We start from the raw sequence: 23020 nt of genomic DNA on the forward strand, positions 1-23020 counted from the left end.
GTAATGCAGAGAAAGGCACCGTGTGTCCATGTGAACCAGCACCACTCCCCTGCCGGGCTGCTGTCTCCTCCTCCAGAGCAAAGAGCATGAGGAGAGTTGGCCATGCTCAGAGATGGGCCTGTGCAAGCTGTCAGCGAGAAAGTCCCAAAAACTGGGATTTGTACCTAAAAGGCAATAAGTCAGGAGGGGATGGGGAAATAACAAAAAAAAAGATGTGATAAAAGGTGGTAAAATAATGACCATCTAAGATATGATAGATCTGGGAGTCCCTCTTCTTCTAGTCTTTGTGACAGAAGAAAAGAAACCAGATGATGAAACCAGAAAGCTCTGAATTCAAAACCAGTAGAGGAACCATTTTCACACAACGAATAAGCAGACCCGAGGACTGATTGCCAGAGGAAGCCAGAGAGTACAAGGAAACAGAGAGGTTTAAAGAGAGACCAGGCACACATCTGAGCAATGAGAACGTCTAGGCTGGTAAAAGGCAATGCTAAAAGTCCTACACAGGAGGAGAGAGCATCCCATTGTGTATTAGAGGAGAGAGCAAATTGCTGTGAGGCACTGAGAGAATATGATGTGGTCCTGATGAATATTAGACAGCCCTTTAGCCCCACTGGGACTCACCCACCTTTTCTCTATCTCCAAAACATCTGGCAGAGAGAGGGGATTGAGCTACAGATCACTCCAACCTTAAAAAAAATTGCAGTATTATCAATTGCCTAGGAAAATTCTGGTGCCAAGCTGGATTGTCGTGTGTTTTGTTGGTTCTGACTGAAATTACATGGGATGGTTGAAGCAGACAGGTCTACCTTGTGGCTCTGCTGCATTTCTCTAGGACTCAGTGGAGAAATGAGTGTCATTTTCAGTAAAATACATGGCTAACTGTTTAGCTAAAGAGCTGTGGAATCCAGACATGCTCTTCAGAGTGGGCCAGTTGTGACTTTTTGGATGCTGCTCCATTACCTGCACTCTGAGGATCCCAAAGTGCGTTTGCTAGCTGTGAATGCAGCATCCCTCTTGGAAAGGGAAGGTGAAAGCTACACACCATATGCCTGGTGAAATAATGAAAATCTGGCATGCTACTGATCCCTCTTACTCAAGTCAAGAGAACCTTTCATCTTAAATATTGAGAGCTTAATTTTTGTTCCTCTGTCCCCTTGAGCAGCCACAGCCTGGGGACCCATATGGGAGACACCACATGTGTGGCTCTCTTTATTAGTGAGGCTTTCTTCTGGGGTGGCATGTAATGGCTGCTCAAGAGCAGTACTACAGTCTTCCGTGGCTTTTCAGAGAGGAGGTGAAGAGCATTCTCTGACTACATGAAAGCTAAACACATTAAGGGTCTTGAGAGATGGGACCTGGCAGACTCACACTTGCATTACTAAATACATCCTTAGCAGGAGGAGAGTGACAGAGAGCCCTAACATCAGTTGTAGATCTTTCAGGAAAATGTGAGAACGAAAGGAATAAATGAATGAATGAACAGGGACAGCCAGATGGGAGAAAAAGAAAGAAAAAAAGACTCTGAAACACAGCAAAAGGGAGAGACCGAACCTGTGATTCTTTCTTCTCTAGTGGCATTTAATTTCCCCTTCCCCGCTGTGAAAATGTCAGAAATGAACAGGCAACTTCAGTAAAACAGAACTGAAAAAGAAAGAAAGGCAGCAAAGGCCTTAGAAACGGCTTCAAATAGGCAGAGGTACACCCGGCACAGTCAAATAGGCACAATCCCCCATAAGCACATACAGGGACCAGCGGGCTTTTTTGTCACATAGATTTATTTTCAGTTCTAAAATGAGTTTCTAATAAGTTAAAATGCTCAAAATATGCAACAGGACAGTGATCAGGGCAGTGCAGGCAGAGGGAGAAGAAAGCGAGCAAGGGGGGCAGAAAACACCATCAGGCTGCAGGAAAGACAGATTCCAGCCATCTCCTGCATCCTGGTGTTCCACCAGAGAAAGGTTGTGAGAGGAGCCACGAAAAAGGGACAAAGAGTAGGCAGAGATTTGGCACTAAAGCAGGCAATAGCTACTGGCTCAAATACTCCCAATAACTCCAAAGCATCTGTGCTGCTGGCCACCTTACTGCAGCAGTGAGGCTTGCCTTGCCCTGGTAGGCAGCTCCCAGCCCCTCTGCAGATACAGAGCTCCCAATGCCTTCTGCATTGTTCATGCCATCCCTAGACCCCCCTGACAGGTCTGCATGGCACCCATCTCTCTGCAGCACGGCACACAGATTTTCATCCTCCCATGCAGACTAGCCCTGGTGTCCCTGCTCCTGTCAGCACTCAGTTTGTTGGATCTTCCCTTTCTGGTTTTCCTTCATCAACTTCCACGGCCCAGGGACTCCAATCATCCCTTCCAGTGCTGAGAAGGCAGGAGTCTGTGCCTGAAAGGGAAAAAAGAGGCAACATCAGGTATGGGAGGGAGATTGAATGGCATGGTAGACTGGGCTTCTCCTTGCCATGGAAGACACGATCCTACTGCTTGCAACCATAAGGCTCCCATTCCCTCCTAGAGCCAGGGAAGAAGCCACTCTCTGAGACCTGCAGTTTCTTCTGGGGAGTGCTGTCCCAACATGATCCTCAGTGATGTCATGGGCATAAGGAATAACAAAGACAGGACATGCTTAAGGGAGAGCAAAGAGTGATCTGGGCAATGGTCAAGCCAATGTCAGGTTTGATGGTATGCCAGATTTTACACCACCTTTTCAGGTGGTAAAGGGTTGTGCAAAATGAGATAAGAACAAATTAAAGACAGAACTACTTTCACAAGTGACTTTCTAGACAATGGAAAAGATGTAGATCTCAGGGCTTCTGACAGCGTAGAAGTATAGGGCAACACACAGACAATCAGTTCAGCAAGAAGGATGAGAATAGTTGGAGAGTAGCATGGTAGGTGTAATCCCAGCTAAGAAGGGACTGCGATTTTGCTGGCATGCTTCTGTCAGGCTGTAGGGAAATGATAAGCACAAGTCTTCAAAGATCAGTCATTATTGGCATAGAGAGTGTGAAAGTGCTAATGAGTTAGGTAGCTGATAAAGCTGAGGAGCCTCATTTGGAAGAAAGAGGATGAAAATATCACACAAGACCCAGATATTTTAGGAGAACAGAGCACTAAACTGAGTGACAGGATGAATGAAATGCAACAGTACCAATGGCACGTTGATAGGCTCAGGGGATCGGAATAGGAATTCCTAATGTGTGGGCAACAGCCCATCAAGTGTGCATGATACACTGCGGTGAGCATCCGGTGTCCAGCTAATGCAAGGAGAGCAAATGTAATCTCAGAGGATGCCAGCAGAGAGAGGGAGAGAACCAGAGAAGAGCTGATATCTTTGCTTGAGGCACCTCATCTGCACTCTGATGGAGGATGAGCCCAGCGGGGAGTCTGTGCAGAGAAGGGCATGAATCACAGAATCACTGGATGTTGGTGTTGGAAGGGAGCTCTGGACATGATTCAGTCCAAACGCCCTGATAAAGCAGGGCCACCCAGAGCTGGTTGAGGACCACCTGTGGATGGAGGACCCGTGCTTCAACACAGGAGCCTTGCTTACTCAGCAAAGCACGGCCATGAGGGCATATGCAAATGTTTTAGGGTGGTAAATATCCTGGCTACATGAAACTTTAACTAACAGCTGGACACCCAGGTGTCCTATTTCCTGCTAGCTGAGGCCTTAGACTTACACTGCCAAGGGATTTCTCCCAAGGTTTTTGGCCAGAAAGGGTGGTTCTGATCATCTTGTCCCGGACTTGCACAGTCCAGAGAGTCACACAGAAACTGTAGATTTCTGCCTCAGATTATCCTTTACCATCAGTGATAATTAAGGATGGATGATGAAGAACCTGTCACGAGCTGCTCTAGTGGTACCCACAGTGGTTTTTAAAAATTCCAACCTTGATTTTGTTCCTATGCTGCTTGTCTTCAGTCTCCAGCCACTGGGACTTGCTAAGACTTTTTATCAATGCTAACACATCCCTTGTCTTCAGCTCAAGGCAATTCCAATGCTCCCAGCTCTTTCACCGGGGCAAGGTCTTCTGAGCTTAGACCACTCCAATCCCCCAGTCCCTTCTGCACTAGAAGGGGTTTTTCACTGTGGACCCTTTCCAAGAAGTTAAGTAGAAGGCAACTACATCACACCTACACTCGAAAGGTGTCTCTTGTCAACAAAAGGATACCTTGAAGGACGAATTTGCCATGTAATTAACTTGCAGAGCAACAGTCTGACTTGTTTGCATAGCTTTTTTTCTGGGGACATGCTTGGGAACCATTAGCCCCGGCCTGGTCTTTGGGATCATAAAGGTAAGGTAGAGTTTTCAGAGGACGAGATACTGGAACAAGCTGAGCAAACAGAGGTCAGTTAAGTTGCCAGAAGCAGAGGCTAAGATGTGAAGGCTGAGCCAGAAACAACAGCCCTGCATTGAGATCTGTTTCTGGGCACCAGTAGGCATTCATATAGAACAGGAGATTGTTACATTAAAGTGTCCGGATAAGGAATAAGAGAGACAACATGTACAAAAGCCTGAAAATTAACCCTTCTCTAGCACAGCGTGGCTTAATCTGTGGGAGAATAAACATGAAGCTTTTCAAGACTGGGCTGTGGTTGTTTCTTCGGAGGTTTCATCCCTCCTCTGAGGTGTCTGGCCTGCCTCCAGACAAACACCATGGTTAGCCAGAGCTGCCAAATAAGGTCAAATAAGGGTTGATGTACAGGAAAAATAACAGAAATTGGGTGATGAACACTTACCCTTTTCTGTAGGGCCAGAGCCACAACACAGACAGCAAGCAGAAGGAAGAGAGTGAGTGTGAGCCCAAAAGTAACTTGCCCACTGAAGACAGCAGGAGGGCTGGAGACCTGGGCACCTGTGAGGAGGAACCACAGTTAGGAAGGAAGGGAATGTCAATTTTGCACTGGGGCAAGGCTGGGAATGGGCAAAATGGGAAAGAGTGCAGGGAACTGGAAGGAGCAACAGAAGGGACTGGTGAGAGCTAGGACAGGATGACAAGGAGATGGGATCCAAATGGTCCAAGGGAAGAAGGAGAGGGTGAAAGTGAGACAGGAAAGGCACCAGGGAACTGAATAGGGCAAGAAGAGATTGGTTACAAATACATGGGGGACAGTACTTGTGATCTGCAGCTTGTACTCCACTCCTCCCAGTTGGCCTTCTGGGCCATACACACTGCATTCCCATGTGCCCGTATCCTTTTGTGACACTTTGGGTATTTTCAAGATAGGTCCCATCTGGGCGCTGTTGCCCTCCAGGTTTTGGGGGGTGGCCACAGCCAGCTTGCTCTTAGTGGGGACTGAGCCAAGGTGCTTCCACTGGAAACGTTCATGTCCCCGGGAGTGTGTGAGGCTGCAGATGAGCTGCAAACGACTCCCCTCAGAAACTGGTCCTTGGATGCTTGGAGTCACTGCAGCAAAGGAAAAAAAATACCCTCAGGAAAGACTACAGACAGGTCCACATCTCTTCTTCATCCATCCTTCTTCTATTACATCCCTTCTTTATTATTTCCTCTAATTTATTTTCTTTGTCTTCCCTAGTTTTAAGAGGAATAATCAGGTCACTAAGGAAAACCAACTTCAGCAGACTCCAGTGCAGTGCAATGCTCTCAATAGAGATCTTGTTTCTCACCCCAAGGTGGGAACTCATGATCAAGGAGCTACCCACGCTCACTGCACTGACACGTGGGGAGGTTTATCTGTAAGCACTGGGGGACTCCAGAGGGGTAATGCACCTCCTTGTCTCTCCTCTCACCTGTAACCACTGCCAAGGTCACCTCCCTGCTGATTGTTTTGTGGCCCACAGAGACAGCACAGCGGTATTGCCCTGCATCACCCGGCCCCACCACAGGGAGATGCAGGGGGAAGCTTCTGTTACTCAGATTTTGGAAGATGTCCCAGTCTTGCAAGTGTCCTCCTGCAAGATGGCTCCAGTGGGCTGTCACCATGTTCATCTGAAAGGAGCTGGGAAGGTAGCTCAGGCTGCATGGTAGATGGGCTGCAGAGCCAGCTGCAGCATAGACCACAGGGTTGGTTGGGCCATCAAAACCTAAGCCAGAGAAAGAGCACAATGTGAGGTGGTGGCTGGAAAGATGGGAGATGACTGACCTGGGAAGTGAGGACAGGGTGGGAGCTGGGAAGCTGGAACTACTGGGGTTAGTCAGTCGCATCAAAGGGATTAACTTGGGGATGCTGGAATATCAACACAGAGGTTGAGGTCACCTAGAATTTGCAGGTCGTACGTGGCAGAAATTATCTCGTTATCAGAGTATCGAAGCTGGCAGCGCCAGGAGCCTGCATCACTCATGGCTGGCCGCAGGATGGAGAGAGCCCCAGACAAAGAGCAGAAGGTCCTGGAGGTGGGGCCCAGGTGCCCGTTATGGAACCAACATATCTCCACAAGGCTGGCCCGGTAGCTGGAGTTGCAGCTCATCAAGAGCAGCTCATTTTCTTCCACAGGATTGGGTGGACTGAGGGTTACTGCAAAAAACCAAAGTGTTGGGGTGGGGGGTGAGCTAAGATCACAGGGGAACTACCAACGCAACCCTTTGTGTCCCCCTGTCCTAACCTTGTCCCACAGGCAGGCGCCCCTCCAGAACTGAGAGCAGACAGCAGGAAGCTGTGTGCTTTCAGGAGGATACTGCCTGTACTCTTACCTGCCCAACCAAACACAGCATCCCCACCCCATCCCATCTTTACAACCTCCCCGGTCCTAAAATCAACATTCTCCAGGTTTTCTATCTTCTCCTACCTGTAACTACCCCCAGCTCCACATGGCAGCTATGGACCTCCGAGTTGTATTCCACCCGTGCCTCATACAGCCCAGCGTCCTCGCTCCTGACGGGGTCAATCCGCAGGGAGAAATTGCCGTTGTGTAAGGCAGAGTCCTGGAGTGACACCCGGGGCTTCATGAGCAGTGCCGTCTTCTGGAGGCCCGAGTACCCCACCTCCAGCACCCCATGTGACTCCTGGTGGACACTGGAAGTGGGATAAGTGAGCGGCTCATCCCAGAGGCAAATGTTAGATCAAGGGAGGGGGCAGGAAGGAGGGAAGATGGGGAAAGAGAAAAGGGGCTCAAAGTGTCTCCCACCCTCTCCAGTCCCCACAGAAGGACTGGAATTTCTTTTGACCCTGACATACCTTCCCCCATGCCTCTTCCACTGCACAGATGTCTTGTCGGGCAGCTGCTTCAAGCTCTTTCTCATTTTTCTGGGGCTCCAGTGGCAGGGCAGCACAGCTGAACTCCCCTCTCTGACCCACATTTTCTGCTCCCTGCTTTCCCCCTCCGCTAATCCTGCTAGGATGTGACCAGCTGTAACAAGATAAAGAGTTGAGCAAAGAGTGGTGGATTGGAAGGGTACAAACTCTCCCTTCCAGTCTTGTCAGGGACCAAGTAACACCCAGGCTCAGCTTACTGAGCTACACTGCCCTCCCCAATAGGTTCAGCCCCTCTTACCACCGAAAGCCAGCAGGGCAAAGGTGAGGAACAGCACCAGGGACACCAGCCTCATGGTGGCATCCAGGAAAGGCGAGGGGCTGCCTCCTACTTGGGTCCGTGCTTGACAAGGTCCAAAGCTTGAAGAGATCAGTAAAAATGAGGCATGGGCAAAGAAGGTGCTAGAAGTTGGTGGGTAAGCAAAGAGGGGTCATTGGGATGTGCTTGCTCTCATGCCGTCTCTCTCTCTCTCTCTCTGATCAAAGCATTTCCCTAAATGCCCTTATATTGCAGGTGGGCAGCAAATTTCCTCATATCACTAAGAAGATGCGTCACCACCAAGAAACCAGTATAAGCCTGAGGCACGTGAGAGCAGAGGAGGGAGGGACCAGAGACACAGCTGTAAGCATCTTTTAGTGGAAATTCTTTGAGTCGCTGTTGTTTTTCTTACAAATTTCGCTTCTACATAGCCAGTGGAAAAAGTGTAGAAGACACTTCCCAGCAAGTGCCCTTCATGTTTTTCTTTCATCTCTTACCTTTTTTGGTTTGATCTTTCCGTCTCTTACAGCTTCCCTCTAATTGTTTCAGGGCTTTTGAGAACATGTTGGTCTTTATTTCTGCTGTTCTTTCTTCTTGGTTTTTTTTTTTCCTTCATTTTCTTTTTCTTTCCTTCTTTAATCCTCCAAATGAGCTAATTTCTTGGCTTTTTCTCATTGGTCAGTTCACAGGCAGCATGAGGAAATGGTCTGTGGTGAGCTCCAAGTAGGGCACATGTGACTCAACAATCTAGAGTCCAGGGCCAATATGGGACAAAGCCTGGGTGGTCCAAGGAGATAGAGAGGAGCATCCAGAAGAAGGAATCAGAACTGAAAAGAGGGGCTGAATACTGTGGCACGACGAGGAGTGTGAGGAAGGGACCCTCCTCCTCCAGCAGTTCTGGGAAAACCCACTCAAGCTCATGCACCGAGGGGGCTCAACCTTGCTCCCTTTAAGCTGCTGACCTTTACATAGGGCAGTACATTTCCATCCATGTGCCTCATCCTGGGACCCATTTTGTCTCAGAGAACCCCCACTGTTAAGGTTCACACTTTCCAGCAGCCCACTGCTCTGACTCTTTCGGACTTAATCAGCCCTTCGTGACATGTGTCAGACACCCAAGCCCCTCGGTGGCTCATCCCCCAAGTGTTGGGGCTTTTCCTCAGGCTGGGGGAAGGGAGGTGACTCATAGTGGCCACTTTTCAACTGTGGAAGGATCCTTGCTTGCTCTCTGGTTTTCCTCAGCTGGGTGGTGAAGGTGGAGGATAAAAGAGGGCCAGTGCTATGCCTCGCTTCAGCAGACCCCTGTTGCAGTGACAGGTCTCATCTCTTTCATCACACATGGCTTTCCAGCCTCCTGAGGAGTGGGACTGGTGTACAGGTGGAACCTCATGTGCCTCCATGTACCCGAGGGACTGCTTTGTAATGGTCCCACATGCCCTCTTGTGTAACACAGTCCATGGGATCGCATGAGAGAGAAAGAGAGGAGCAAAGATAGGGGAGAACTTGCGACAGTTGTCAGGAGGTGTTTTTTTCCTACTGTTCAAGAAAAACAGTTTGTGGTGACCAGTTCAAGCATAAAGCATCAACCGCTTCTTTCCCTTGAATCAGCAGTGCAAGAATGGTGTGAGTGTGTGGGTGAAGGTGAGAGAGAGAGAAGGGAGTTGGAACCGTGGTGGGGAGACACATACATTGCTGCAGTCCAGCATCATCTGCTCCCCCTCTCCTGGCTTCACTTGAGGGGCACATTGAGCTCATTGCTTTCTCCCTCCATCTCAACTCTCTCTGCTCTTGTAGCCTTGGCACCCTGGCACTATTCCACTTTAGCCCTCAAAACCACTTTTAAAGGAATTCATGCTCTAGGAAATGCTTATCTCTTGTAAGACTCAGCAAAGCAGAGGACGTAGTCCCATCCTGCTACAGCTTCCCAAGAGGTGGTCACAAGAGACTGATGGAGAGCCCAGGAAAATGACAGGAGCTGCCTGGCACTGGGGAGGGGTGTTTGAGGCCGAGGGGTTATTATGCTGAGTGAGCATGTTGTAAAAGGAAGGTTTTAGAGGCACTGTTTTACTCAGCACCAGGCTATCTTTAGCAAAGACACTGTGACGTTTCTCTCTAACGACCCATTTTAAATGCTGACTCCCTCGAATAGCATTTTCGTCATCTCCCAGAATGGGACCCCGAGGCAGAGATAACAGAGACCAGAGAGAGATCAGCACAGGGACATCTTCTCAGAACCGCCCGCCTGGGTCCCCTGGGCAGAGAGGCTGACAGGGATGTGTGGGACCCTGGCAGAGCCATGGGGAATGAGGGGCAGGCTGCAACAGGAGTAGCCAAGGGCAGGGACATAGAAGCTCAGCTCACTAAATGCTCCTTTGTCCATGTTAGGCATTAGTAGCTTCAGCCAGGTTCCGGACTTCACCGCAGCAGTCATCTTGTGCACAGCCTTAATACATTGCTCTTCTTGTCTCTCTTGGCATGTCTTATGGATGCAAACTACACTCACCAAGAAAAATAGGAATAGAAAACACTGATCTGCAGTATCATTGAGTTAGTCTTGCTGAAGGAATTTTCCACTGCATTTCCAGATTTCTGTAATACCGTGTTTTTCTCTGAATGATTCCACTTTCATGTTTTGGTCCTTGCACCATCAAATCTGAAAGTAGTCACAATCTTCCACTTTATGCTGACTTTCTCAGGTGCTCTAGAATTTATTTTCAGACTTCGGCTGATCTAGGAAACCATGCCATGACTTGAAGACTGAGTTATCAGCTTGTCTGGGCGTTCCTGAGATAGAGTGCTTGCCAGAAGGACCTCACGTAAAACATCCTGATTGCTGTTTGTCCAGTGCTAAAGCAAACATAGCAGGCAAAACCAAGTTCCTTACTAATGGGAGATAACCAATAACTTCATGGCAAGGAACTGTAAACAAAAAGCAGCCACACCTGGGGAAACAGAAGGGAAGGTCTGGCAAGGATGTGGTGTGAGCAAGAGCTGCTGGGCAGGTTGGTACCCAACAGGCACCTGCACAGGCAACAGGGACTGGGATTAACTGCGAGACTTCTGGCGCTGACTGGGAAGCTTAGGGAACTAAAAGAAATCTAAGCTCAGCTGCAGAGAGGAAGTAGTGGAGCTGCCCTTCTCTGGGCACTTGGGACAGATGCAGTGGTTCCCAAGTCAACACCTTGTTGCTGCAGAGAGGTCAAGCTGCAGAACCCTGAGGCAGAAAGAGCTGGTGTCCACAGCTTGGTAGGCTTTCTGTGAGATGCACAATGGGGTAATGCATCAAAATAGGCACCCTTGAGGTAGAGGAATGCAAACCACTTTTCCCACACAAAGGGCCATGATAGTTTCTACCAAGGTACCAACCAGAGGTGCATTCTGTATATGAAATTAAGTCCAGGGTGGGCACCAAACATGTTTCATGATGCCTGGAAGTGGCATGTTATCTCCCCAGGGGCTGGGTACACCACACATCAACACATCAGAGGGTGGTCTTGGAGAAGGGACCCATTCATCTGAGATGACAGGTCCCAAAAAGCAGTGAGGAGAAGAGCATCGGAAAAGAGAAAGTTTCCATCTCCCAGTAGATCTGGGCAAAACCAAAATGTGCCACTGCAGAAGTGCTAGGAGGAGGCAGAGTGATTGGCTGCCTGATTGTGAGGCTTTTTTGAAAGGGTCCTTTTTAGGGAGGCAGTGCCTGAGTCACCACAGATCTCTGATAGGGCACTGAGGAGAGTCTAGCAGTGCCCTGCTTCCCAGAATCCCATGAGAGCACCTTTAAGAAAACATAGCTTTATGGGGTCTTTGGACAAATCTGCAGCCTCTTTCTTTACAGTGCTAGAAGGTGAGTACCCTTTGTGTGACAATACTCAGCTGCATATCCCAGAGAAACCTGAATTAGAAAGTCCGAAACAACATTGGGGGGATCTGACTAAAGTTGTGGGCTGCATTTCTGCTAAAAAAAAAAACCCCAAAACATAACAAAACCCCCAATGATTTAATTACTGAAGAAAATCTGCAGCATTCATGGGCATATTTGGCATCTGGTATCTTGTAACTGGCCAGCATTCGCTGTGGAGGACTGTATAACTATTCTCTTTCAAAAGACCTCCAGATTCTTCCTCAAGGAGAGATGGGACACTTACAGAATCCTTATTGGTCATCACAGCTACCTGTGGAGATGGTTATGGCTATCAGTACCTTGGCCAATACCTAGTTAAGTCATATTTTTGATGCCACAACCTCCATGTTTTGCAACACAGAGGGTGGGGTGGATTAAATACAAAAATCCATGCAGCAAACTAGGTTATATTTCGACTCCCTTCTCATTGCAGTGTTCATGCTTCTAATCCAATCAAAAAATATGCAATAGCCTTCCAAATATCCCAGGGCTGCACTGGGTTTTCTCAAGAGCAAAGAGGGATGGGAGACACTTGCCAGCTTTGCTCTCAGTTACAGTGACCTTGACACTGAGGTGAAGGAGTCAGGCACTGACCCAACGTGTTGTTGAGAGGCTGGGGCAGCAGCTGAGTGGTCCTGAAAGATTGCCTTAACTCAGGTATGAGCTGAGGAGTACTTTGATGGGAGCTGAACCTTGGTCTGAGAGTGGGACTCCCAAAATGTGTTTCTCCCAGGGTACCTGGAGAGAAAGAGTCTGACCATCTGCAGGGTCCTTGGGACCCAGTGGACTGGAAGCTCCAGTGCCCACAGCAGAGCTGGATGACATACAAGTGCTGGACACCAGGGATAGCCCAGAAAGCAGGCAGAGCATTGGCAGAAATATCAAGCAAACAAAACCTCTGAAAGTGCCATAAAAGAGAGAAAGGCCAATCCACATATTCCAGGCTCATATCTTTATTGCTGCTGTTGCTCTCAACTGACAGTACAGTATCCCTTCAGAGAAAAACTGCCACAGAAGGATGTGCCTTCTGCTCATGGGGCTCAAATCCTCTCTGTGTTCTACTCTGGGCAGTAACCTGGGTTTCTCCAACAGAGAAGAGGCACCTTGTCATGTTTCAGACGCTGGAGGATGAGCATTGCTCAGAGCACAGAGGGGTCTGGCTCTAGGCGTATTTGCCTGTGTCCCCAGAAACTGTGAAAAAGTGGGTCTGATCCACATGCTGTGTTTTCATGGTGCATCATGGCAGGAGAACAGGAGCACATATCTCATGGTACATTGGAGCTCTGGAGGCTGCAGGCTAAATAGAGAATATGTTGTTTCTTTCTTAGTGGGAAAGCTAGATATGAAAAAGTAGAGGGTAACTAAAGGAGCAGTGATGCTATGAAAAATCATTTGCAGAAGAATATAATCACTGGGAAAGTTGCTGTGGATGATGGCACAGCAAGGAGGGGCACAGCAGTGCTCCAGAATAGTCCTGAAGAGAATAAAGTCTCTGATTTGGTGATCCCCAACCACTTTACTTTGAACAAAAAATTGCTAGGGAGGGAGATGGTGCATTTTTAAACTGAAAGGGCTCATTGTAAATCAAAATGGGTTTATTCCTTTATAGTTTAGTTTTCAGCTGGATCAATTCTCTACTGCTCATCAGTGTTGACAAAAGAGAGGCAGCAGGAGACATGAAAGGGAAGATGGGATTGGCCCTCTCTGCAACACTATGCATTTGTGCTGGATTAACATGATTGTGTGCCAGACTGCAATTCAGAATGTAGTGGTAACTGAGCTGTTTTTTCAATTTCCTCTCCACTTGGCACCTCATGGCAGGTAGCAGCCTGCATCCTTTTTAAGATATCTTCTACTGCCTCACTAAGAAAAACACCACAAAATCAAATAAACCCACTTGTTTGTTAGTCACAGTATCACAGGAAGATTCAGGTGGGAAAGGACCTCTGGGGTCTCTATTTCACCCCTCTGCTCCCAGTAGAGTGACTCTCAAACTAGACTGGGTTGCTCAGGGCCAGGCTCAGGAAAATCCTGAACACTTCCAATTATGGATAATCACTGCTTGCTGTGTTCTTGCCTTTAGCACTGCAAAGAGACCCCTCTGGCTCTGGAGCTACCCCCATTCTCACTGTGCTGGCACATACAGCATGCATTCTTGGTGTAAGATCTAAGTCTTCCTTACCCTCAAAGGAGGCTGGGACCAAAGAGATGGAACTATAAATGGACTTCAAAATTCCCAAGAAGGGGTGGGACCTCCTGTGACACAAGGAGGGCTGGGAGAGGTCTGGTTTCCCAAGACGGAGAGCCAACTAAATATTAGAAGGTTCTGCCTGGAGCTGGTCACTGTGGTGCAATTGAGGCCACATGCAGAAAACATGGGTTTAAGCTTGATTTTTTTTGTTTGTTTGGTGCCATTGATAATTTTCCCTGGTGCTAAGAAGTTTCTGTTTGCAGGTGTCAGGTCCCATTCTACAGAAGGTGAACATTTCATGCTGCACAGAGCTCTCTCCACTCTTACAGACTTCTCTGCCAGGTTTTTCTCAGAAAGCCACAAAAGACCAAAGGACTCTCTTTAGCTGCACAGCATGTGTGAGAGTAGAAGATAAAGCAGCTAATGCTTTTGTGTCCTGCGTAAATACTTCAGACGCTTTGCTGATGAGATGAAAGTGTCCTAGAAATTCAGACTATGTGAGCTTCCAGTGCTAGGCTGTCACATGATCTGCTCAACATCTAAATGCTTTCTGATGTTCATGGATGTCTTACAATGACAAAATATGGTTAGGAGGGCTGCACGGCTCTGCAGGTGTGACTGTCTCTCCTGGCACGGTGCATATATTTGGCCGAGTTAATGGGAAGTAACTACCTCCTAAAACCCCTGGTAAGATCACGCTTAGAATTAAAACATAAGGTTCTACATGGAGGAACAAAGTATGTGGAATCACGCTTCCGCAACATAATACAGTATCCTGGGAAGACAAGGCTCCAGGGAGGGAGATAGATGATACATGCTGTATTAAATGGGATCTCACGGAGTGAACAGATTGCGTTACCTCTGTTTACAGCACAAGTTACTGGAATGTGTCCATATTTTGAAAATGGATGTGGGAAAAGGATTTAGCAGAGTGGTACAAAAATAAAACCAAACCAACTCTGACTTGGGAGCCTGAAGATCTTGCTTTGAAATGGATAAACTTGAGATGCTTGATCTCTTTTACCTAATCTGAAGGAAACAGTGGTGAGCTCAGGCAGCAATTTTACTGCAAACAAGAGGAAATTCATTTTGCATGTCCCAAAGACAGTGTAATTATTGTTAGAGGATGTTAGGATGTTATGGAGAGCAGGAGTATAAATGAGTTCAAATGCAGATTAGGTAATTTGTGGAGGATCAGTTCCTCACTGGCTTTTGAATGTGATGAACTGGTATGACTGCCAGCTCAGGATGTCCTTGACTCTTGCTTGCAAGAAGCTTCTACATGATGCCTTGATTCTCAATGCCTTTCCTTAGGGATCTTGTATTGGCCATAGCAGAGCACCATAGAGAGACCATTGGTACGACCATTTTTATGCTCTTACAATCCATCTTTGATGTTTTCTTCCCATGAGAAGAAGATGTGAAATAGAGGTAGATTCTCTACTCCAGCAGAGGAACATAAGGAGGACCAGAGGCTCAAAATTAAAACCAAAATTCTGGCTGAAAATTAGGTATGTGTTTTTCACAGCAAGGCCCTGACATGGGAAGAACTCTTGTAGTGGCCTCTTCACCACCTGCAGACTGTTGGCGTGAAAAATGGTCGGTGGCATCCTCTTGCTCAGCCCTAGGATATGAGACTCTGCAGGAATGAGGGAGCCAAGCTAGATGATCACCATCATGAGAATAAAACACTATCTATTCATATTTCCCTAGGCTTTTCCCTCACTCACAGCCCTGACCAGAGGGCTTCCCTTAGAGTTCATGAGTGCCTTTTTTAAGACTCAGAAATAAAAGCCAGCTGGTCTTGCTCTGCAAGAAAACTCCAGTAGAGGAAAACAGTGGAGGAGCATAACTCCTGAGCTGAGGCACATAACCCACAGGGAAAAGGAAGGAAAAAGCTCCTGGACTTAAATGAATTGAGGTGGTGATGGCATGTGGGTGTGGGGACTTTCCCCTGAGTTTGGCAGGGACTGGTTGTTTTTTCCCTAGATACAGGTACTTAGAGGGCTCATTTTTTCCAGACTTGAAGGAGATAGAGGGGTTTCTATTTTTTCATGTTTGTTTGGTTTTTTTTAATTACTATAATTTTCTTCTATGTGTTGCTTATTAAGTCAAAATAAAAGTCACTCTGAAGGACTGGTAGCCCCAAGGGCTCTGTATGCCCCCTGTTTGAACTGTAAGACCAGATGAGCTTCTGCAGAGGAGGAAATATGGGCAATATAGTCCAGTCATGAGCCAAGGTAAAGTTCAGAAGCCTTAATAATGGAAAAAGAGGTTACAGTCATACTGGCTCAAGAGTAGTTATTCAAAAGGAAAAAAAAATAACCAAGCCAAGAGTAACAGCATTTCCTGGTCTGTGAAAAACAAATGTTTGGGGTGGATATAAAAAATAGAGACATCCTCAAAGGGAAGGGGCATGCTCACTGAAGGGTCAGAAGATAACTTGGAAACTTTGCCAGGTGCTTGATGGTGAGATTCCACCTTACAGCTGCTCTCATGAGGAAACTGACCCAAGAGACTCTTCCAAATTTGCCTTCCTGTCTCAGTGCCACTGGGAATGACAGCCCCTGGCTACATACTCACTGTCCCCTGAACAATTCCTGAAATATGGCTCTTCATGGGGTTCTAAGACAGACCAATGTATAATTTTGGTATTAAAGGAGGAAGAGAAGAAAGTGTGAGTATGTAATTAGAATAGGGAACAACTAAAATTACTTCTATGGCAGGTTCCTACAGGTAGCTGCCCGAGCACAACTGAGTGGATGAGAAACTGTACTAAGGGTGGAAAGGACAGAAAACTTTTAAAATGCTATTGCTGTCACATAGAATTACTCTCAATATGTGGCTGATATCTGTAAATGGCTCTGGGAGAAGCAGTGTGTCCAAGCAGTGTCCTAAAGCACAATGCAGTGCAACACTGATACTGGGGACAACTGCTGTGAATGTCTGGGGACTTGTGAACCTTCCAGCTAAACCCAGAAGTTTGTTTCCCCAAGGCAGTTCTACGACTGACGACCCTAAAACAGGTTCTCCAGAAAGTTGCAGTGATCTCAGGAGCCTATTCTACTGTTGGGTGTCCAATATAGGTTCTTCATAACCAACCAGATTTGTAGACAGTGAGAAAAATGGGCCCCTACTTCCTAAGGACAGCCACACTCCAAGGCTCTAACCAGCGGATCCAATAAGGGAGGGAATGCTACTCAGAAAGGGACCAAAATGTGTATGTGTCTTTCTAGTGGAGATCCCTTAGACTTGCCTTGGACTCTCTAGGCAAAGGACCATGTCTCCTGGACGATAGAGAGGCACTCTTGTGTCTTCAAGTCGACCTGCGGACACTCAGCCAAGACAAATCCGATTGCTACTGACCACACACAGACTTCTCAGTTCTACAGGTTCACCAGCGGTGTGATCAGAGCCATTCCCGGTTCCTCCACTCTGAGAGACAGCTAACAGCATGCCCCGTGCTTGTCGTTTTGAGTACAGAGACACGCAGATGAAGGCTTCTGACACATTCTTCGGTTAAGTATTTACGGACACGTCAGGTTTTGTGCCACCAGGGGGCCCTTGAGGCAAAAAAGTTAGGCTTAAAGAACTCCAACGATCCCTCTCCCAGTAATAAATCCGTTTGAGAAGATCAAGAAAAGCAACAAAAGGTGCGCCCTCCACGCTGAGAGGTATCAGTCTGAGCTATGTTTGGTTGTGCTGCCTATTCTCTCAGTGTGGTGCCCTTTTTCAGCACAAGTAGGTCTTGAAAGAAGAGATTGCGGTTCAGCCTTTGTGTTCCAAGTTAAGGGAGAAGGACTTGCTCCCGCTGGAGGTCCCCGTCAGAGTCCTCAGTGATGAGAACATGTACAGCACTAAGATGTTCTGCTCTATAGCATTTGGGACACTACAGGTGTCACTCTGCATCCCGATTCCATAACACCAGTCTTCCTTTTTTGTCTGCAGTCTGGGATCTCATCAGTGCTCTGTCAGCTTTTCACTCTTGGAAATAAAAGCAAAAGCAGCACTGGGGAATACTGGGAACACCTATAGGGATACTGCTGCAGATGGTAGACCTTTAGCCAGGGTTTGATCTTTGAACCCTTTCAAGTATAGAGAAACTGAGGTGGAACTGGATCTTCTCCCAAGGAGAAACTACAACATGGCACTCTGTTAGCAGTGCTCTACAAGAATGCTTATTTCTACAGTTATGGAAAGGGATTCACAGACCCTGAAGCAATCTACATTTTCTTTAGTTATGAGCAAAAGCTCCAGACTCATTTGAATTACAAGGTTGGTTTCCCAAACATCCCTACTGAGTCTTCTGTGAAATTTACTTTGTGAAAAAACCAGCAAGCTCCCAGCTGAAATCTGGGTTCATATTTACCATGCTGCTGCCCTGAAAGCTCAGAAGGTTTGTTGGAACCATATACAACAGCTTCAGCTGCTTTATAGACTGAATCTGACACAGGAAAAATTTATAAGCACTTTTTAAGAAACTGTCCTTCCCATAAGAAAGCATCAACCAGTTACAAGTTTTCAGATGGGACTTCTGGTGTGCATATGGACAAACCTAATGGGGCGCTACCTGGGTTCATATTGGGAAGTGCTGCCCAGCAAAGACCTTTTTGTCAAGTCATTTGGATATGCAACAACAGAAAAGCTGCTGAAGGATGCTTCAAGTAAGGGGCTTTGAAAATTTTCATTGCAAATTATGTAACCTAATAAATGCATCCTAAAATGATGCATGACTTGCTGTAAGACCTGGGAAAGTCTAAGACATGACTCTACTGAAGCTGCCAGAGAAGTAGACAGACAGATAATCACAGGGCTCTGGAAACTGACTATTTTTGCTACATCTTACAGCCTTCACTGGCTTCAGGATCTTCCATCTTGAATGCAGGAAGCCCCAGTAACATTTTGGATTTAGGGATAATATTCTTCATTGCAGGACATGTGGCCAAATACCTTGCTGACATAACACCACTTCATAGATTAAGTGACTAAATTGAGAATAAAACATCCTGAACCCAGATAGGACATTAGAAAAGCTGAATTGGACTTCTTGATATGAAGTGTTTAAGATCCATGGTAGAGAATGGGAACAATAAACATAATTTCAAAATACCAGAGGTCTATAGAACATACGGCTCCTACAGCCCCCTGGTGACAAGTAGCATCAGTCAGATGTCATCCACAGCACACACATGGGTCATGTGCTCTTCTGACCTCTCTAGTGGTTGACTTGCAGCAAGTCACTGAGCCATCTGCCATAGCCTGTCTGCACTGATACACCTGACAAGGTGAAGCTTGTCTGGTCCGATATCCCAGTTCTATGAAGCTCAGATGAGTAACTACTGCAGTGCATAGATACTTCCAGCTGGGACTCAGGCTTCCTGAACAGCCTGGGACTTGAAAGCATCATCTTCTGTGTCTGATAGAAAATGCCCCCCACAAGAGCAAAGCTGTATTTGATGGCACCATACTGGGCCTTTAAGGTATCTTGTGCAGCTGAGACCCTTGAATACTCACACCTTAGGTCTCTCCTCACCCCTGTGACTGCTCATGTTTTGCTAAACCCATAAAAGCTCACCAGGAAATAGTACTGGGTTTGCGTGGCAAGCTGTTAGTCATGGAGGGGCTGCAGGGCTGGTTTCTGTGAAAGCTGCTGGAAGCTCTCCCCATGTCTCATAGAGCCAATGCCAGACAGCTCAAAGACAGACCCACCCTGGCCAAGGCTGAGCCTATCAGTGACGGCGGTAGAGCCCCTGGGATATCGCAGTAAAGGAGTGTGGAGGATGAAGGGTAACTGCAATGAGAAAGAGGAGTGAAAGAGAATATGTGAGAGAAACAGCCCTGCAGACACCAAGGTCAGTGCAAAAGGAGGGGGAGGAGGTGCTCCAGGCATCAGAGATTTCCCTGCAGTCTGTGGGGAAGACCATGGCAAGGCAGGCTGTCCCCACTGCAGTCCATAGAGGTCCATGGTGGAGCAGAGATCCACCTGCAGCCTGTGGAGGACCCCACAGGTGGATGCCTGAAGGAGGCTGTGACCCCGTGGGAAGCTCATGCTGGAGCTCCTGGCAGGACCTGTGGATCTATGGAGAGAGAAGCCCACACCGGAGCAGGTTTGCTGGTGGGATTGGTGACTCCACAGGGGATTCACACTAGAGCAGTCTGTTCCTGAAGAAGTGCACCCTGTGGAGGGACCTCGCACTGGAGCAGTTAATGAAGAACTGCAGCCTATAGGATTGACTCCCATTGGAAGAGTTTGTAGAGGACTGTTTCCCATGGGTAGGACCCCACGCTGGAGCAGGTGAAAAGTGTGAGGAGTCCTCACCCCAAGGAGGAAGGAGCAGCAGAGACAACAAGTGATAAACTGACTGCAACTCCCTGCGCTGCTGGAGGGGAGGAGGTAAAGGAAATCAGAAGCAAAACTGAGCCCAGGGAGAAGGGAAAGGTAGAAGGAAGGTGGTTTAAGATTTGGTTTTATTTTCTCATCACCCTACTTTGATCTGATTAGTAATAAATTAAATTAATTTTTCCCCAAGTTAAGTCTGTTTTGCCTGCGACAGTAATTGGTGAATGATCTCTCCCTGTCCTTATCTTGACCCATAAGCCTTTTGTTATATTTTCTGTCCCCCATCCTGCTGAGAAGGGGAGCATTAGAGCAGCTTTAGTGGATGTCTGGGGTCCAGCCAGGGTCAACCCACCACTGAAAGAAAATCCAAACTCATCCACTGATGATATACAGCGCTCTCATCCTGTCCATCTGCAGTATGTCCCGAGTCCGAGCCCACACATGTAAACACAGACTTCTTCCCTGAGAAAACACACAGACTGGATCAGCCATGAGTGTGTCTTTGACTCCACTCTTGAAGTAAGGCAGAGAGGTGGGAGGGAACAGTACACAGGCTTCTTAAGGATCTGGGAAGGCAAGTTGTTTTGGTTTCCCATATGGCAAATGGGAAGTGGCTGAGCAATATGTCTCCGAACCAGAGGGACTAAAGAAGCCCCTGATCCCAGAGGAAGCAGTGTGTATGTGGGAGAGATAATTGATCTTCACTTTTTTTTTAAAAGCTAGTGCAAGAAGGTGATTATGGACTTTCCTGAAGCAAGAAAGGTTTTCCTCCCAGACCAGCAGTAGCTGGAGGGTTCACTTTTTCCAGGTCTGAAGGAGAGTTCATGACTCTGCCTGTGCAATGGTTTTGATTATGCCAATCTTGTATCATCTATTGGCTTAAAACTGGTGTGAAAGACCAAAGAGACTGAGTGGAAGGGATCATTCGCCCAAGGGGAAGCGAGGAGGTAACAGCTAGAAGATACAAAGAGTATTCATTTCTGGGCTCAGCACTTCAAAATATCTTCAGGCTCAGCTCAAATTTTCCATGGCAGGCCTCTATTTCTTCATGTATCGCAAAAATTCATAGGTGGATAGGGACATCTGAAGATCTCTAGCTGAACTCCCTTAGTCACATCAGAGCTGATTACAAAGCCATGTCAGATTGCTCTGCTTAACCAGAAGTGTCAACTGTTTTTCACCCAACACAACAGCTTTGTTGTTCATCTGCAACAGCCAGAGCTGTCCCGGTAGGTTTGGCACCACCTTTCATGGCCACAGCCTTCATGAGGTTTGCTCATCACCCCAGTGGGTCCAGGTCCCATGCATCCAGTGATCCCTGCCAAGGAGTGAGGGCACAAGCCAGGACAGGGACCCAGCTCAGTAGGCGGCTCTGCCTGCTCTCTGCACTGGTGTCAGTGTTTGCCTTTCTAAACCATACAAAAGGGCCATAGGAAGCAGAAATTGTCAGCCCAGAGGGAAGTCTAGCAGAGCCTGCAGGAGCATGACTGTGACACCTCCACAACTCTCTCAAAGGAAACAAGTCCAGAGGAGGAGGAGAAAGATGGAATCCTCTGGTGCTGCTCAGATGGCGGGACCAGAGCTGCTGTAAGCTTGGAGCAGGTGCCATCGGAAGCATGGAAGGGACAGCTGAGGGAGTTCTGCCCCCAGTTGATGAGGTTAACAGACGGCCACAGAAATTAAATGAAATGAGCAGAGAATTAGCACAGAGCCAAGAAAGGCGAATAAGGCCCTGGAATGTGGTATCATCACTTCTGAGGAATCCCTGGTGAAGCCGGGCTTTGTTCGTACCTTGATGACACCAGCACATGATTGATCTCACTGTGGAGAAGACTTAGGCTGAAAGATGAAAATCACCTGTAGGTTCAGACACAAATCAAGCACACGGGCAGGCTTGAAATGCAGTGCACTACAAAACACTGCAACCTCAACTTTTTTTGGAAATCTATGCAGCTGCTTGCTGTGCTCACTCTGTCGTCCAAAATACCACCGGATACAGCATGGATCTTTGCAGGCCCACAGGAAGGGAAGAAACTCTGTGATTTTCTACTGTGTTACCTGTAGACCTCACCTTGACTCAGAGAAGATGTCCTGCAGGTCACCAAGATGAAAAAATCCCATAGCAGATATTTTTCTAACTATTTCTGTATCTGTAGCTATATCTTCCAAATTTCCATAGACAGTAAAAAAGGTGTTCAATAAAACTGAATAAGATGGAAGAACTGGTGGAACCTGTGGAATCAAGGGGCCCGTAGAGACATGGAGAAGCTATCTGGCAGTCCTTTGTCACTTCCCTCTGTCTTGCAGTGTTTCCCTCAGAAGAAAAGAAGGCTGGTTGATCATATTGCTAGTGCTGGCCTAACATTCAGCTGCTGCTCCACTTCCTTCTGAATGATTGCCTTGATATAACCACCAGTACTGGTGTATCCACACAGGAAGCAGAGATGGAGTTATGTCTCCACAACTTCTCACTGGCAAGTACATTCTTCACTACCCATAGCCAGGCACTGCTGCAGGAGTGGGAAAGAAGCATGAAAATTGTAATCTGCTTCTGCAGAGATTGTATCTCATCTGCTGATATTTTATCTTCAGTACTGGACAATAAAAGGTTACCACCGAGCAAAAAGTTTGGGAGAGTCCCGAGGACTTGCCCCAGTGTTAAAGTATCTTGAACAGAGACTAGAAACCATAATTTTTTTAAATGGAGCAATAGCAGAAATACAAAAATTGTGACAGCATGGCTACGAGGTACACGCAGGTTGAAGCAGCCCATTGATCGCAGCGCCCACGGCAGGAGGGAGCAGGGAGGGGCGGAGCAAGTCACACCCAGGCAGCAGCAATCTGCTTTTGAAACCCACAATTCACAGGGGAAGGCACCCAAGCTGGCTGAGACTCCAGCTGCCGAGGGAGCTCCACCAAAAATGGGTGCCAGGGGAACGGTGAACCCACATCAGTGAGATCCCACCCGGCAGGCACGTGCCCCTGGAGACATTCACGGGCGGGCAGGGGCTTGGCAGCAGCCGTGTCCCTCTGCATCCTGCAGTGCAACTTGGGCAGTTAAAGAAAATGACAGCGGATGCTTTGCCCCTCTGGAGACAAGTAACTGTTTGT

At 47.5% G+C, this 23020-nt stretch overlaps 1 protein-coding gene across 4 annotated transcripts in view; it reads right to left on the bottom strand.

Moving 5' to 3' along the window:
• Nucleotides 1-1772: 1772 nt before the first annotated feature.
• Nucleotides 1773-23020, bottom strand: part of LAG3 (lymphocyte activating 3) — a 177945-nt gene continuing 156697 nt past the window's right edge. The window contains exons 2-10 of one of the 4 annotated variants that reach the window (XM_051780803.1): nucleotides 7975-13884; nucleotides 7460-7578; nucleotides 7144-7315; nucleotides 6755-6981; nucleotides 6226-6483; nucleotides 5759-6052; nucleotides 5124-5414; nucleotides 4747-4862; nucleotides 1773-2388 (exon numbers count right to left, since the gene is read on the bottom strand). In XM_051780803.1, the coding sequence (XP_051636763.1) occupies nucleotides 2281-2388; nucleotides 4747-4862; nucleotides 5124-5414; nucleotides 5759-6052; nucleotides 6226-6483; nucleotides 6755-6981; nucleotides 7144-7315; nucleotides 7460-7514 (1521 nt within the window). In that variant the 5' untranslated portion in view covers nucleotides 7515-7578; nucleotides 7975-13884 and the 3' untranslated portion in view covers nucleotides 1773-2280. Of the gene's footprint in view, nucleotides 2389-4746; nucleotides 4863-5123; nucleotides 5415-5758; nucleotides 6053-6225; nucleotides 6484-6754; nucleotides 6982-7143; nucleotides 7316-7459; nucleotides 13885-19144; nucleotides 21940-21980; nucleotides 22376-23020 lie in introns of those variants that run through there. The other 3 variants (XM_051780802.1, XM_051780801.1, XM_051780804.1) reach the window with 3 other exon arrangements.

This window comes from Manacus candei, unplaced genomic scaffold, assembly GCF_025592945.1.
Source record: "Manacus candei isolate 608988 ecotype Guabito, Panama unplaced genomic scaffold, ASM2559294v1 h1tg000014l, whole genome shotgun sequence".
Taxonomy (NCBI): domain Eukaryota; kingdom Metazoa; phylum Chordata; class Aves; order Passeriformes; family Pipridae; genus Manacus; species Manacus candei.